The 14,189-nt window shown below is 42.3% G+C and overlaps 1 protein-coding gene across 2 annotated transcripts in view; it reads left to right on the top strand.

Moving 5' to 3' along the window:
• Positions 1-14,189, top strand: part of LOC108031641 (uncharacterized) — a 116,486-nt gene that overhangs the window by 13,510 nt on the left and 88,787 nt on the right. For both annotated transcript variants that reach the window (XM_050888403.1, XM_050888402.1), the window contains exon 3: positions 7,003-7,113. In XM_050888403.1, the coding sequence (XP_050744360.1) occupies positions 7,071-7,113 (43 nt within the window). In that variant the 5' untranslated portion in view covers positions 7,003-7,070. The remainder of the gene's footprint in view (positions 1-7,002; positions 7,114-14,189) is intronic.

The following is a 14,189-nucleotide window of genomic DNA, read 5'->3' as shown; positions in this document are numbered from 1 at the left end:
GATCCGGCATTTCCATTGCATATGCTTAGCGCACAAAGGGCATTTTCCGCAGCTCTGTCTTTCAGCACTTTATTCAACCTAATACTGGAGACGGGGTAATAGGAATATGGTATGTCTAGGACATGGTTATTTGCCAGGGAGCTGAAGGATTTGCCTATTTATGGATATTCTTTCTTCAGACTATCCTTATAAGATAAAGAAAGGAAAGAGATATTTATCTTAATAAAAGAAACATACAATATGTTAATAAAAAATATTCAAGCATTTCACAGAGCGGATTTTAAAATTTATATAGAGCTTTATAAAAACATGGAGCTGAGAAGGACTTAAAGTTGTTAATTAAATATAGAGCTATATAAAAATCAATCTTTGAATGAAATTTATAATGAAAAACACCTCATAAAATACTAAAAAAGAGGTACAAATTTAAAAAATAAATTTTAAATGAACCTAAGATCTTAGTATTGTTCCAAAAATCCACAAGAAGATTCTGAAGTCGTAGGGACCCTCCCCACCTGTCACAAACATGTTAGGGAATGGGATACACCCAACATAGGATAGCGAGGAAAAAGTGCTGAAACGAAAGCAATGTCCAAGGTAAACACGCAGGGCTCGAAACATCTTTCCAGTGCGATAACAGAAGTATTCCCCCATTCAGGCGGACACGAGGCACGTAACAGTTTTATCTCTTATTCAAAGTGCCGGCCTTGCTGGGGGTGTAAGTAAACTTCTGGCTGGCAGTAAGCCGCCGCCCAAAAACTTTTCAAGTGTTGAGCAATAATCAGAAAGGCTGGACGAACCTACGCCCCCCCTTTCAGCAATGCGTTGCCCTCCGATCCCCCTGGCTCAGCGAATTCTGGGTGGAAAAGTTTTCGTGTTCCGGGCATTGCTTAAATGGGTTTATGGGTTCATTTGCAGTTGTAATAGGCGTTGAAATGCTGGGGATTGTGGCCCTTTCGGCCGCCGCCGCGTCTTTGTTTCTTTTCTTTTTTGTTTCTGTGGGATTTCCTATTCCGCACCTCTAATTCGCTGCTTCATCTCCTTGATGGGCTGCAAATGAGGGCTGGCTTCAAAGTTAATTACACTTTGAGCCCAGAGCAGCACGCAAGCAGCCTTCTTTTTTTTAAGAATTTCCGTCCTTACGGCCCTGCAAAGTTTAGAGGACATAAACAGTTTTGTATTTCAATTAGCCGAATGGACACACGCCACAAAATCAATCGAACTGTGAATCATGGCCCGGGAGCCGACGAAATGAATCAAATCAAATATTTATTGTTTTCGATCCAATAAATTTTTATCACTCACCGGGGTAGCTGGCGAATGGCCAGCAAAGTGAGGGCGAGGTAGGTGCGAAATATCCAAGTGACAACGCCGTCGGCGACGTGGCACATTCGCTTTCACTTACAGGGCGAAGGCTGAGCTACAAAAATAATAATCATAAAATGGCGGATGAAATTCACAAATAAATGCGAAAGCGAAAACGAATACAAGTCAAGCCGACCTTCTGCATATGAGTGGGTATTTTTTCTCGATTTTTTTTCGGTGGGGTGTTTATGTGTGAGCCGAAAATGAGAGCATAAAGAATTTGCAATTTAAAAGGGATTTACTGCGCCTCGTAAAACAAACACAATAAAAGATCAAACGACATGACAGGCTAAGGCCTTTGTCCCTGACCCCTGACCCCTGCCCGTGGAGCCCTGAATCCCAGCCCCGGGCGAAATGCGAAAGGATGGGGCGTCCGCCATCAAGGCAGAGACAACAGGCACGAGCCGAAAGATGACAAAATAAAAGTAAAGCCGAATTTGGTGTGACAACTTTGCAGGCAGCCAGATCGAGATGGATATGACAGGGCCAATACACACACACACATGTGTGTTTGTGCGGGGGAGTTGGCCCACACACATGGGGCCCCTTGGCGAATTGTTTTTCCTTGGCTTCAGCCGCCTGCCACTGTTGACGTTTTAATCGAATCAATTCGGCAGCCGAGCGTGCCGAAAAAAAGTTATAAACTTGTTGGCAGTCGGATTGAGAGTTCATGTTCTCGTTCTCGTTCTCGTTACAGGCCCCTCCCTCTATTGCCCCTGTGGTTTTGGCCTGAATTAGGGCCAAAAATCTTTGTGGCTGGCACACATGTGCCACCGGCTGCTCCTCTATTTCTATCTGGCAAGCTAATTTACGCAACAATATAAAAGTTGTTTGCTTGTTTTCCCATTTTGAGCAGTCAGCCTGAGCAGAATTCGTTGCAAAATCCAATGATTTTCGGCAGTCTGTCTGATCCGAGGCCAATGTGCAAATGAGAATTACCGGGCGAGCTATGATTTGATTTTTCCAGTTTTCCTGCCATGATTTGGGGTGGACCCACAAAACAATACGAGTTACCAATGCTATTTTACTTTTCCAATTTTATATGAATTTTTTTTTAAGCATTGATACTAAGTTAAAATAATTAAGAAGTGGTTGTTTTTATTTAAATTAAATTACAATATATTAAAATATATTTAAAGTTAACCTTAAATCAAAAATCAACACATATAACTCTTAACTATCTGAAAGATATTACAATATTTGCCCTGCTTTCAGTTGTAAATATTCCTGGATAAATACAAGCAAGCTCCATCCTTTCATCCACATTAATGTCCATATTGACTTTCGCAGGAGATGGCAAAAATAAATTTAGAAATCCAAGACAGGGCAGCTTAGCTTAAACGGCAAATGCAATATTGGTCCACCGAGAATGCCTTATCGACCTGGCCATTAATCAGAATTTATCAGGCTCAGAATTAAATTTAATTGACATCTCATTGAGGCCTGCTTGCTTTTCAATTATTTCCACTGTCTACCGCAGAAGCGTCCAAACAAATGTCAAATGATAAACATCGTACGTGCATATTGGCCTGACAGACTGGGCTGGTGATTTAATTTGTAATTTAATAAGCTTGTCTGCACTTATGCAAAATAAATAAATTAGAAATCATGTGACGGGTATTCAACTTTGCCGACGTGGGGGCATTATTGCACATGAGTGCGATTGGTGCGATGAGCATGGGAGCTGCGCTTGAGTAAACAAACTACAGACTTAATCCAATTAATGTCGAATTTAAATGCTCGAGACGATTTGGCATACACCGACAGGCAGCCCATCTCGCCTCGATTGGCTGTGGGCAGTCGGGGGTTAAGGGCGTCAGGGGGGCCAGGATATCGGGGGCCTTGGAGCCAGCGATTCACATTTCAGCTTGCAGCCACAACCGCATCCTGGGAACGTGGGGAAAAAGGAAACTTTTTCTGCGACGCAGATAGTTTTTGCTAACAGCTCATGTGTGTGTGGGCGGAGTAGGGGGCGTGGCAGCTTGCAGACTCTATACTCGGCACGTAGACAGCCTCTCACCCGTGCACTTGCAGAAAAATAACAAACACAACTCGTGCATACACTGGAAATTATTGTATCTTAATGATATGAAGCATTAAACATATCATCAATGATAATTACAACTTTAAGAATTTTTCAATATTTATATTATCCAAATCTAAAAAAGATACCATGTAGTTATATTTGTAGTAGTTATATAATTTTATTTTTTATGAGAATACTTTTTAAGTTTTGTGCAAATAAATAAAAATATAGTTTTATAATTTTTCCAAAGTTAACAGTTTTGGTAGTGCTATAATTCCCAACCAGTTCTAAGCTGTTTTCAAAAAACTTCCAAAGTTTAATAAGTATTATGGTTAAGAAAAGTTTTAAGAGCTCTATGATAATTATAATAAATACATGAACAAAATTAACCTCGTTGTATAATTTAAGAGCGATTTGCTTAAGCTTCCACTTATTTTCTCAGTGTGCGTGTGTTAGGAGTGGGAGGATACGTAATGCGTCATGTTCGAGTTTATCGCTTGGGCCCCGAAATTGCCATACTGGGTGGAAAAGAACGTCCAGATAGCCCCTATCCGAGTCGTGGGCTGATGGAACGTGAGTCGAACCTGGTCGCCTGGTGGCTGGGCTCTGACCAGTCAGGGAGCGGGGGATCACACGGCTGGGGGATCGGGCCGTGGCCAATGTCGGTGGCAACTGGTCTCAAACTGACAGCCCAGGGATGCGGGGGTGGGCAGGCGCCTTGGCTGAGCATGTGCCAATGTGCTGTTAGTAATGGAACCGCAAATTGAACCCACCAGCCTGGGCGAAAGCGGAAACGGAAGCAGCCAGCTGGCCGCCTGCAATTTGCAACCAGAGACCTTTTGCAGTCCCAAATACCGATATGCTTGCTCATCGCTTTGATGCACCAATCGGTGTCCGTCAAAAAACATATTTTATGCATTTGCCTGGTCAGAGTAATTAGATTTCCCTTTCATTCAATTCAAATTGAACGACCGAGTGCACAGAATCCGTGGCACAGACGCAGCGATATAATTTTATTTTGGTCGGACGCTTAATGGCGAAAAAGCGTTCGCGGCTTTTAGTCAAAAGGAAATGGTTTAACATATATTGTTTACCAAAAATTCATAAATTGCAAGAGCGCTGAATTATATATTCCGTTTTCCTGACGTGGCGATTTTGCTTTAAGAAATGATATTAAACAATAATTTGTGACTGATTTTCGCATTTTCATGCGATCCTATTGTTCCAAAAAATGTAATTACATTTATTATGTCTCTCGCAAATAAATTTACTGATAACTGGGTGGAAAAGTAGCAAAGTTTAATGCTGCATGGCTGAGAACTAATTAGATTTCGCATCCATTCGATTCCAATCAATCGAATGAATGCACAGAATCCATCGCATATGTTCGCGCATTTGATTTTGGGCGGAAACTAAATGGCGGAAAAGCGTCGGCGAAGCGTGATAATTCGCAGGGGTCGAACGCGTCCCGTTAGACGGAAACGCGGTCGGTTTTCCCTTTTGCATCCACCTATCTTAGTTTCTGCGGCTAGTTTGCCTCACCTGTCGCAGTTTCCTTACCTGAGTCACCTTCAAAGCTGCTGTAAAATACCTGGCTGCACATGGACGCACCCTCACGCACACAAATACAGCAATTGTCGTCCTGCGGCTGCTTTGTTTTCGTCCTTGCCACTTGACTTTTGCTTTGCTTTTTACTTCTGGCATGAGACTATTGTGGTTGCCCTACACTCTCATAAAAATATCATAAAATATTTTGTTGAATTCTATTTAATTAATTTGAACCTTATTTAATTATTGAATTTCTTACCAATAAACTTGTAATCTAATAAGAAGGAGAAAATTAATATATTTTAACAAAATTATTTGAAGGTATACGTTAAAAGGAGAATTGTTTTTTTAATGCTGTTTTCTAAAGAATAACATAAATAAATATACTCGTACAAAGTATTCATAAAATAAGAAATAAGTTTATATAAATTACACTTTAATGACTTACAACTTTTTTTCAACATTTTTTCTAATTCAAAATACAATTTTTAATAATAATCCTCTAAATAAGTGTAGCTAAACACAGCTTTTTTATCAATTATAGGTAAAATATTGCTTGTGTTGTAATAATTTTTGAGTGTACCAAAGGGATTGACCATTCTGTGCCGTTGTCCTGGCAACAGGATTTATGCAAAGCAATTTTATTGTTGTCTCGAGCATCCAACTTGAGTCCTTGCTTTTTCTTGGTCGATTGTTGGCTTAGTGGTTGCCCATGGCCGGCAGGATTGGGCCAGCTGCTCGGTCACTTTAATCACTCAGTTGCTCGTGGCTCATAAAATTAAATGCCCCCCAAATGCCGAGGGCCCGAGAACGCTGTCAGCGGGCCTGTCCAAATGTAAAGCATCTGAAAAACCATCTGAGAACCCGGGCCTGAAAGTTGTAAATGTGCTAAAAGGCAAGATGAATTGCCGGTTATTATTGCCAACTTCATTTGCTATGCACTCAAAACGGGCAGCTAACTGGGCCAAGAGCCCCTGAACGAGGGCCATCTTCAAGATGCAAAACGAAATGAAGAGCGGCTCCAAATTAAACCCACCTTGCCCGATGGTCGGCCGCGTTACAAATGAATATTAATTATGTATGGCATGCTAATTCCGCGAATCCATTAATCACAATTATAATTTATGCCGTTGTTTTCACCTTTTTATGTGCGTTAATTTTCACATTTTTATCGAACACAATTTCCACTGGCACTTGGCTGCCCTTTTCGGCTCATTAACATTCGCATGGATAATAGAAATTTAAGTTGTTAAATCAATAAAGTGCCACATTAATTATTACAGCAACAAAAATAATGGCAAGGACAATGCAATCACGCGACACTAATAAATCCCCGGGGTTATGTACAAATCTGCGAATAATTAATGTGTGAACTCAAAATGGCATTCGTAATGGCCCATACCATTATGGATATTATAATTGCATGAGAACTGCTGAGAGTGTCGCCCTGGCATTAGCATTAGCTTTAGCCAGGGGTTAGCATAATCTCAGTTCATTAGCACCATAATTACAATAATAATATGCAGCTAAATTACCGGGAATTCGTAGGTATCGCAGAATATTTCGATTTTTATTTAGCAAAAAACGCCTTGGGATAATTACATAAATAATTATTTATTCGTAAGCAAAGGCAGAGCATTCACGGCTCACCATTTACATTTATCAAACGCCGTCAGAAGCTATTTTTAAACAGCAGCATAATTTTATTTATGCTAGAGTAGCTTGACAAATGAATTTTATGCACTTCCTGCTGACTTTGGCCCAATCAAAATGTGCATAATTTACATTTTGCGATTTACATTTGCATATTGCCAAGATGCGGCCGGCCACTTGGATGGCTTGACACTGGCAGCATAATTGTTCAGTTTACAATTCGTATTTATTATTTGATTTTCTGCCATTTCATTATCGCCGCGAACAGCGTTTTCCGTTTAAAAAATAGTACAATTGTAAATATTATTCCGTGTCACAGTTTACTTTATTTTCGTTTGGCAATTATTCAGCCGTTCGCTTCAATTTCTATAATTAATTGAACAAATTGTACTTCTCTCTCTCCATTGCAGTTGAACCGTAGACAACGTCCTCTGGTATCTGGTATCTGGATTTCATTTGTGCTACAACCAATGACAACATGCTGAAACCGTTGGCCGTGATTATTGGGATTTTTTATTTAGGTGAGTCCCTCGAAAGTCCTGTCTTCGCCGGTCGCACGGCGTGTATTATTAATTACACTCGTTAAATGGAATCTCGACATCTGAAATATGCGAGCGAACCAATGTTAATTAATCACATTTGCCGGTAAACGATTTGTGTTCAAAGTGTTTTTGCTCAATAAGTCGATTCAATTCGCCTCGATGCGCGTCGAGTGCCAAATACATTTTTGATGGCATTTAATTTTTTGCTGCTCACGAAAAATATTATTAATTCAGTTGGTATTTAATCACTTACGGAAATTGCATTTACGGTTTGGGAGGTATTAGTAGTTGCAATATTATACGCGCAAAAAATATTGCGAAAAGGGTTAATTTAATCAGCACTGCTTGCTTTATCAATGCCCCTCAAACTAAACGTAAGCAGTGCAATGTAGAATATACATTGGTTTCCACCGATGTCCTTTTTAGAAACTTTTGAAGCATTGGCTGAAAAGCTTAAAAATACAAGCTTTTGAAGTCCTGTGCTTTTAGATCAAAGCTGATGCTTACATACGTTTTTTGTGGGTATTTTAAAAAGCTTAAAGCTTGTTCCGATTGTACTAAAATTAATGTGTTAAGCTTAACCACATGCAATGTTTAAACTTTATTTTTATATTCCTAGAAAGCTTTTGCGCTTTATTTAATAAAAAAGTTTTGTAAGGACCTACACCTTTTCTAAAAAGTATTATGTTAGATATGTACATAACTTTACATGACCTCCAGTAAATTAATTTGGAAATTGTTTTTTACTTGACCTACAGTAAATTGTGCTTTACATGACCTATTGTTACTGCATTTTACGTGACCTTTTGTAAATGGTTTTTTACTTGACTTCCACTTGTAAATTGTCTTGGCAAAAAAGGGTTATTGAGTAAGAAAAGGTTGGTGCTACCAGATCGTGAATATATAACACGGATATCCGCGAAAGAGGAAAACGATGTGGGGACTTTATTCAAAAATGTTCAATATTTAAGGTTTTTTAAAGTCAAGTTAATGAGTATAGGAGAAGATAATGGTGAGAAGTTAGACAAAAATGTAAATCAAATGTAAAGATGAATTTGCATCTGCAACACAGTCCCAAAGCTTAGGCAGTTTGAAGTCGGGAGAGAAACCTTTTAAAATCAACACAATATAAACATTTAAATTCCACGAACATTTATCAAACAAATCCATCCGAAGCATAACTTTAATCGCGCTTCAATCGCCAGTCCTTTGCGATTAGAAAGCCACAAAGTCAGCGGTATAAACCAACACATAGCGGCAAACTATAATTATGTTTATCTTAATTATATTGCGTGACGTAAGTTTCTTATTAACCGGCAACAAAGTCACAAAGTCAGCAACAATTTACCATGTTTATGGGCGGCGGGCCCAATGCCCCAAGGAATTATTATTACATGACGGAGGGCCCAGAGGAGGTCCCCTAAGTCCACCCTCAGCCATTCGGGTCGCGTGAGCAATCAGACCACAGGTGGGCAAATCACCAGAAAGCCAGAAAGTGGCCAAGTCGAGTGGTCAGCGCCGAGTGGTGCCTTTGTTCGCCAGCTCGGTCACTTTATTTGCATATAAAATGTGTGATGAGAGCAGGAGGAGGAGGCGAATGGGAAAACGCGTTTCTAATGGAGCCACAACAATTGCCAGGACGACTACGCTCTGGTTCTTGACTCCCAGCGCCTTGCAGCGCCGAAAAGTATGCTAAGAAATTAAGCACATTGGTCATTTTCATTTGCGTGCCTGCGGGCTGTTTTGGGGCCACGCGGCGTATGCGCAATGCAAAGTCAAATGCCTCGAGTCCAGCGACACACGCAAAAAAATAAAAACTGCACGTCATTACCTTGATTTGTGGCGACTTTTGAACTCCATCCCCTTCCTCCGCACTGCTGCTGCCCCTTACGTAAGCCAAACAAACTGTGAGCTTAACTTTCGCAGGCCCAGTCAATAATTTATGCTAATCAAAGGGCGCTTCTTAAGAACGCTCATCGATAGTTCAAGTATCTGCGCCGGCGATAAATCAAAATAATTAAGTCGCCTTAAATTGACTCGAGTCGAAGCGGGGTCCATAAAGTGACTGGCATTAACCAAAACTCCCAAGTGGGGCTAATAAGCTTGAGACAGCGCTAATTTTACCCTCATTAAACAAGCTGACATGCCAGGCCCAGAGACCAGGACCAAAACCAGGGCCAGGACCAGCACCAGATTGGTGGCACACAGGACGATGCCAGCCAGCTAACGGTTTAGAGAGCTCAATAAACTCAAAGGGCTGGCCGACGTCGTCCTTCCTTAGCCCCACCCGCTCCCTCAGTTAACCCACAAAACCCCTCGATTGCCATGCCAGCAAGCGTCGCCATTTTGGCAGTCATTAACGGCAAACTGCTTCATCATTTAATAACCCAAAAGTGAGCTGGTTAAATGCCGAGCGAAGCGCTGCGATGGGGCTGTTTTGGCCCAAATACTCCCCCACAAAAACGGCACACAGACCTACAGACAGCAGCTTGGGCTGGCAAGCAAGGGAAAAAAAGAGCCCAGAGTGGCACCGAACATGCCACACTTATTTTTATAGATTTCATTTTAACACCGAAAAAGGCAAACGCATGGAAACTTAACCGATGCCGTTCCAGACCCTCGTTGCCCCTTTCGGCTGCCACGCCCCCCGCCTTTCGCTTGGCAGGACCGAGACTACATAAAATTGGCAAGGCGTCAAAACGGGCGGCCACGAAAAAAAGGGTTCATTATGGCAATTTGCTTAAACTCGTGGCGGATGCTCCTTTAGTTTTTTTCCGCTTCTTTTTTGGTGAGTATCTTAAAGCGCACAAAGATTTTTGGGGGGTTAACTTAAAAAAAGCGGCATCATTTGACGGTCTGGCTTTCACATTTCACATTCGCCACACTTGGCGTGTCGAGCGGGTTCATAAAATATAATGAAAAGCCACTTTTTCCGACTCCCCAGTTAATTCCCAACTCCTGTCACCTTAAGGCGGTGAGAGTTCAATGCACTCGTTTGCATTTTCTTCTCCCTCGTGAGTTTTTCCAATATGTGTGCTTAGTGTCGCTTTGTTTGGACATCGCCTAGGGGGGTTGTCATGTCGGAGGACTTGGATTTATAACATGATTCCAGTGCGGCAGGCTGTACAAAATTTTTAATTGAGCCTCGATGGCAGTGCCACAGACGACACGCAACCAGGCAACTTGGCCAGCACTTGAGCCCCAATTGGCATTAGTAAAATATTTCAAAAAGCACTTAAGCTACGGTCAGGTTAGCTACGAAAGGCAAGGCACCCACTACAAAAAACCTACACGAGGAAAAACTCAAAGGTTCTAGGTCCCAGAAATCGACCTTATACTAAGAATTTTTATTAGAACAGCTAAAAATTGTGACTTTTTAAAGTATTTTTTTACGTTTTTAGACTAGGTCTTTAAAATAAATAAAAATAAAATAAAATAATTAAATTAGTTTCATGGCTTCTTGTGTCTGGTCTTAAAATGTGTGATTATTGGCAAGTGAAAATTGCAGTGAAAGCCAAAATACTATAAAACCATTTTATTTTGAACTCTAAAGTCTCCCAACCACTATCAATGGGGCACTCCTAAGCAATCGAATTTATTCCATTATTAAAAGTTTGAAATTTCAATCATCCGGAGAAAATTAAAACTCTCTCTTCGATTGGGGTATTTTTCTCCGTTTAGAATTTGCCTGGTCGTTTTCCCCAGTTGTCGTCACTGCGGCCGGAAGTCCTTGCTTGGGGAAAGTGGGAGGAGAAAGGAGAAAGCCGCTTGGCGTGTTGACTTTTCATTTTTCGTGCGTGCCTAATTATATTTGCGTGTGCATGGCCAATTGCAGGCCACCGCAGCGGAGCCTTGGGCACTGGCCGACTTTAAAGGATATTTAAAAGGATATTAGCAGGCAGGCATCATCGGCGGCGGCAAGTGACAAGTGACATGTGTAGGCGTCGCTCGATCTGCTCGCCATCACCGTGACCGCTTCCGCGTCCGTGTCCTTGGGCCCGCAATGTTGACTTTATTGTCGGCAATATGATTTGTCACCTCGCAGGACAGCTCTCCCGGCCGCCTGACAGATGAGTGTCTGCCAGCGGAGGAGTGTAGTCCACTTGGCACTTGGCTTTTGGCACACGGACATGGCGTGTCGGCTTTGTGGTCTTGCCCAGCTCACCACCTCGGCCACCTTGATCGATTACCATTACATCCCAGGGCCGGTGAAGAAGAGGGTCCTTAATGGGTAATAAGTAGATTGCGTGATTGTTCCCAGAGCTCGTCGCATTTTGCAGTGATTGCTCACTTTTCGACACTTTCGGGCGCTGGCCGGTCATGGCAGACAAAGGCCAAAGGGTCGGGGGGATTAACAGGAACTCCCGGTCCCCCAAAGTGGGCGTCCATTAATCAACTTGGACAAGAAATGTGGTTGCCTTTCGATGGGCGTGCTCTGCGGTGCGGAACTATTCGTTTGCATTTTCTATTATTATGAAGACATTCCGTGTCGTAGGCCTAAGTTTTTTGTTTATTTCTGTTTTAGTTTCTGGCCCGCCGTGTTTGCCAAGTAATTAGTGGCATAAGGCAAAAGTTTTTGAGGCAAATGTGTTGGTATTTGATTTTAAGGAGGGCTTCCTTCCTCTTACCCACAAGAAGAGTGCGGGAATGAGAGCCCCTTAATTTGTATTCAAATTAAGGTCAAAGGCCACGCATATTTCCCAGAATTTATTCCTTTCAAACGGCATTTAATCAGTCGTGCTGCTAGGAAATTTACACATTTATCGCTGCAGCGTATCGCCTTCAATATCCCAGCCATTCGATCTAAATGGCACCCTTGCCGAATATGTTAAACAGATAGAATGGGCCTGCCATTCGGCGGCCCTTTTGGGGGTTTTTTAAATTTATTTCCAAACATTCCGAGCCCGTAATTGTTTCACGCCCGAATTTACAATTGTTTCTTTGGTTTGCCATAAATTTAAGGCCCAGAATGTTTTGGTAGCAGGGGGCAGGGGTGGCCCAGTGTTTTGGCCAACTTGTTTTGCATGAAAAAGTGTCAACAACAAGCGGCGGGTGGCGAATCCTGCCTCAGGCTGTGACACCAAAGCTGACAACACTAATGAACGAGCGATGGGCCACGCCCCTCGCCACACGCCCTCTCGTCCTTTGACCCGCGCCCACCGCATTGCACCGCCTGCAACTTTACGGCATTTGTTCCATGCAGTTTTCACCTTTCCTTCCCTTGGCATCTCTACTCTTTTTTCCCCCAGTTTAGTTTTGGTTTTTTGTTTCTGCCGCCCGCAACTTTGACATAATTCAGGGCAGAACTGCCAGGCTGGCCAAAAAATATGAAAGTTTGCGGGTGTCGCTGCAATATTCTCTCACATTTTTTGTTGTTGCCGGCAAAAGTTGATAACGAGCAGGTGTTAAAATGTGACCAAGTGCTGGCTGGCTTCTGGCACGCCTACCACCGCCTCCGCCCACCGCCGCCCACTCGGCTACCTTGGTGATTACAAGTTGTTGACACTTTTGCAGTTTGCGGCAACAACTCAACTCGGGCCAGCTCACATCGGCTCAAAGCGAAAGCCAAAGTTGGCTGGCTGGCTGTGACCATGGCCAGAAAGCCGCTGGAGCTGCATTGCTGCAGCTGGCAACTTGGGCGCCTCTCGAATTGACGGTGCTGCCAGCTCTGATTATGTGCATCATCATGCGGTTGATAAGATTCGGAGCTCAAGATTCTGTATCTAGTAGACTAGGAACCTTAATATCATAATTCCTTTTGCTTGGTTTACAATTTGTTGTTTCATAAATGAACATTTTATGTACATCATTTTAGAAAACTGTGTACAGGAGGATTGTAAAAGTTAACTCCTTTTCTAGACATTTAAAAAGTAGTTCAATAATATTTCATTTGATTGCAGTTCTTGAAAGTCTTTTGTAGCTGATGTTTAAAATAAACCTTTTTTGGCTTGGTGATTTTTTGAAAAGTTACAAATTTTAAAATTAGTTCTTATCATCACTGGCTATAATATATTTTCCCAGTGTATATGCATATTGCCGCGGCTCCTGGTTCGCCCCTATTCTCCTATTTCCCGGTCATATACGACTTTACGATCCTGGCGTTGACTTTTTAATGAACACGGCAATTTGCCGAAAGGTGAGGAAGAACACTGGCACACACACACTTAAGCAGGTGGGCAGCGAGGGGCGGGGGCGTGGCCTGGCCTGGCATTTTTGATCAGCCTCGAATATCATTTCACATATCGTTAAAATTCGTTTAGGCGCAGCATACAAATTGCTACATTTCCGCCAAACTTCAAGGCGTTGCCCGGGACTTTCCACCCCCGGCCCACAGTTCGACCTTCCCCTTTGCCATACCGCTTTTCCGTTTTCCCGCTTTTCCTGCTCAACGTTTCGCTGGCGGAGTACTTTCAAAAATTTCCTGCGTGCGTCTGCGGTGGGCCTGGTGTAAATTGAATGAAATTGAAAAATTTAACGCAACAGCAATTCCATTACGTTTGCCTGGCTCATTTTCAGCGCGTTTGGTCTTGGCCCTGGCCCCTCAACCATCGACACCCATTCCTATCTCAGGTTGTGCCTCGAAATTTATTCATTACATGCAATTTTTTGCGCCCTCTTCACTTTCGTTTATCTGGGTTTCCTCAACATTTTCGAGCGCATTAGGCTTGGCAATCAGAAATCATGTGTGAAATGGGAAAAAATGTGCGAAATAAAATGAAAATCGCGCTGGCAAGCGGCAAAACACTGGGAAAACATCAGCACACAAGCCCTCAACTGGGGTCCCATTGGCCTTCAGGCATTTGTCTTCATACGTGTGTGTTTTCAATTACAATGGCAATTGTTGTGGTTACAGCCATTGCCTTCGGGGCCAGGTTAAAATGGAGGAAAAAACGAATCAATGTAAATAAATAAACGCTTACAAACAGAAATGCACAAATAGATTGTCATCGGTCTCATCAGGCTTCCACAGATTACGGCATTAGCCCAAGCACAAGCAAAAAACGAGGCAAACGTTCGGATACACACTGAGCCAAAGATACAAAGATGGATGTGGG

This window comes from Drosophila biarmipes, chromosome 3R (genome assembly GCF_025231255.1).
Source record: "Drosophila biarmipes strain raj3 chromosome 3R, RU_DBia_V1.1, whole genome shotgun sequence".
Classification (NCBI taxonomy): Eukaryota; Metazoa; Arthropoda; class Insecta; order Diptera; family Drosophilidae; genus Drosophila; species Drosophila biarmipes.
This window is presented reverse-complemented; position numbering and strand designations above follow the sequence as displayed.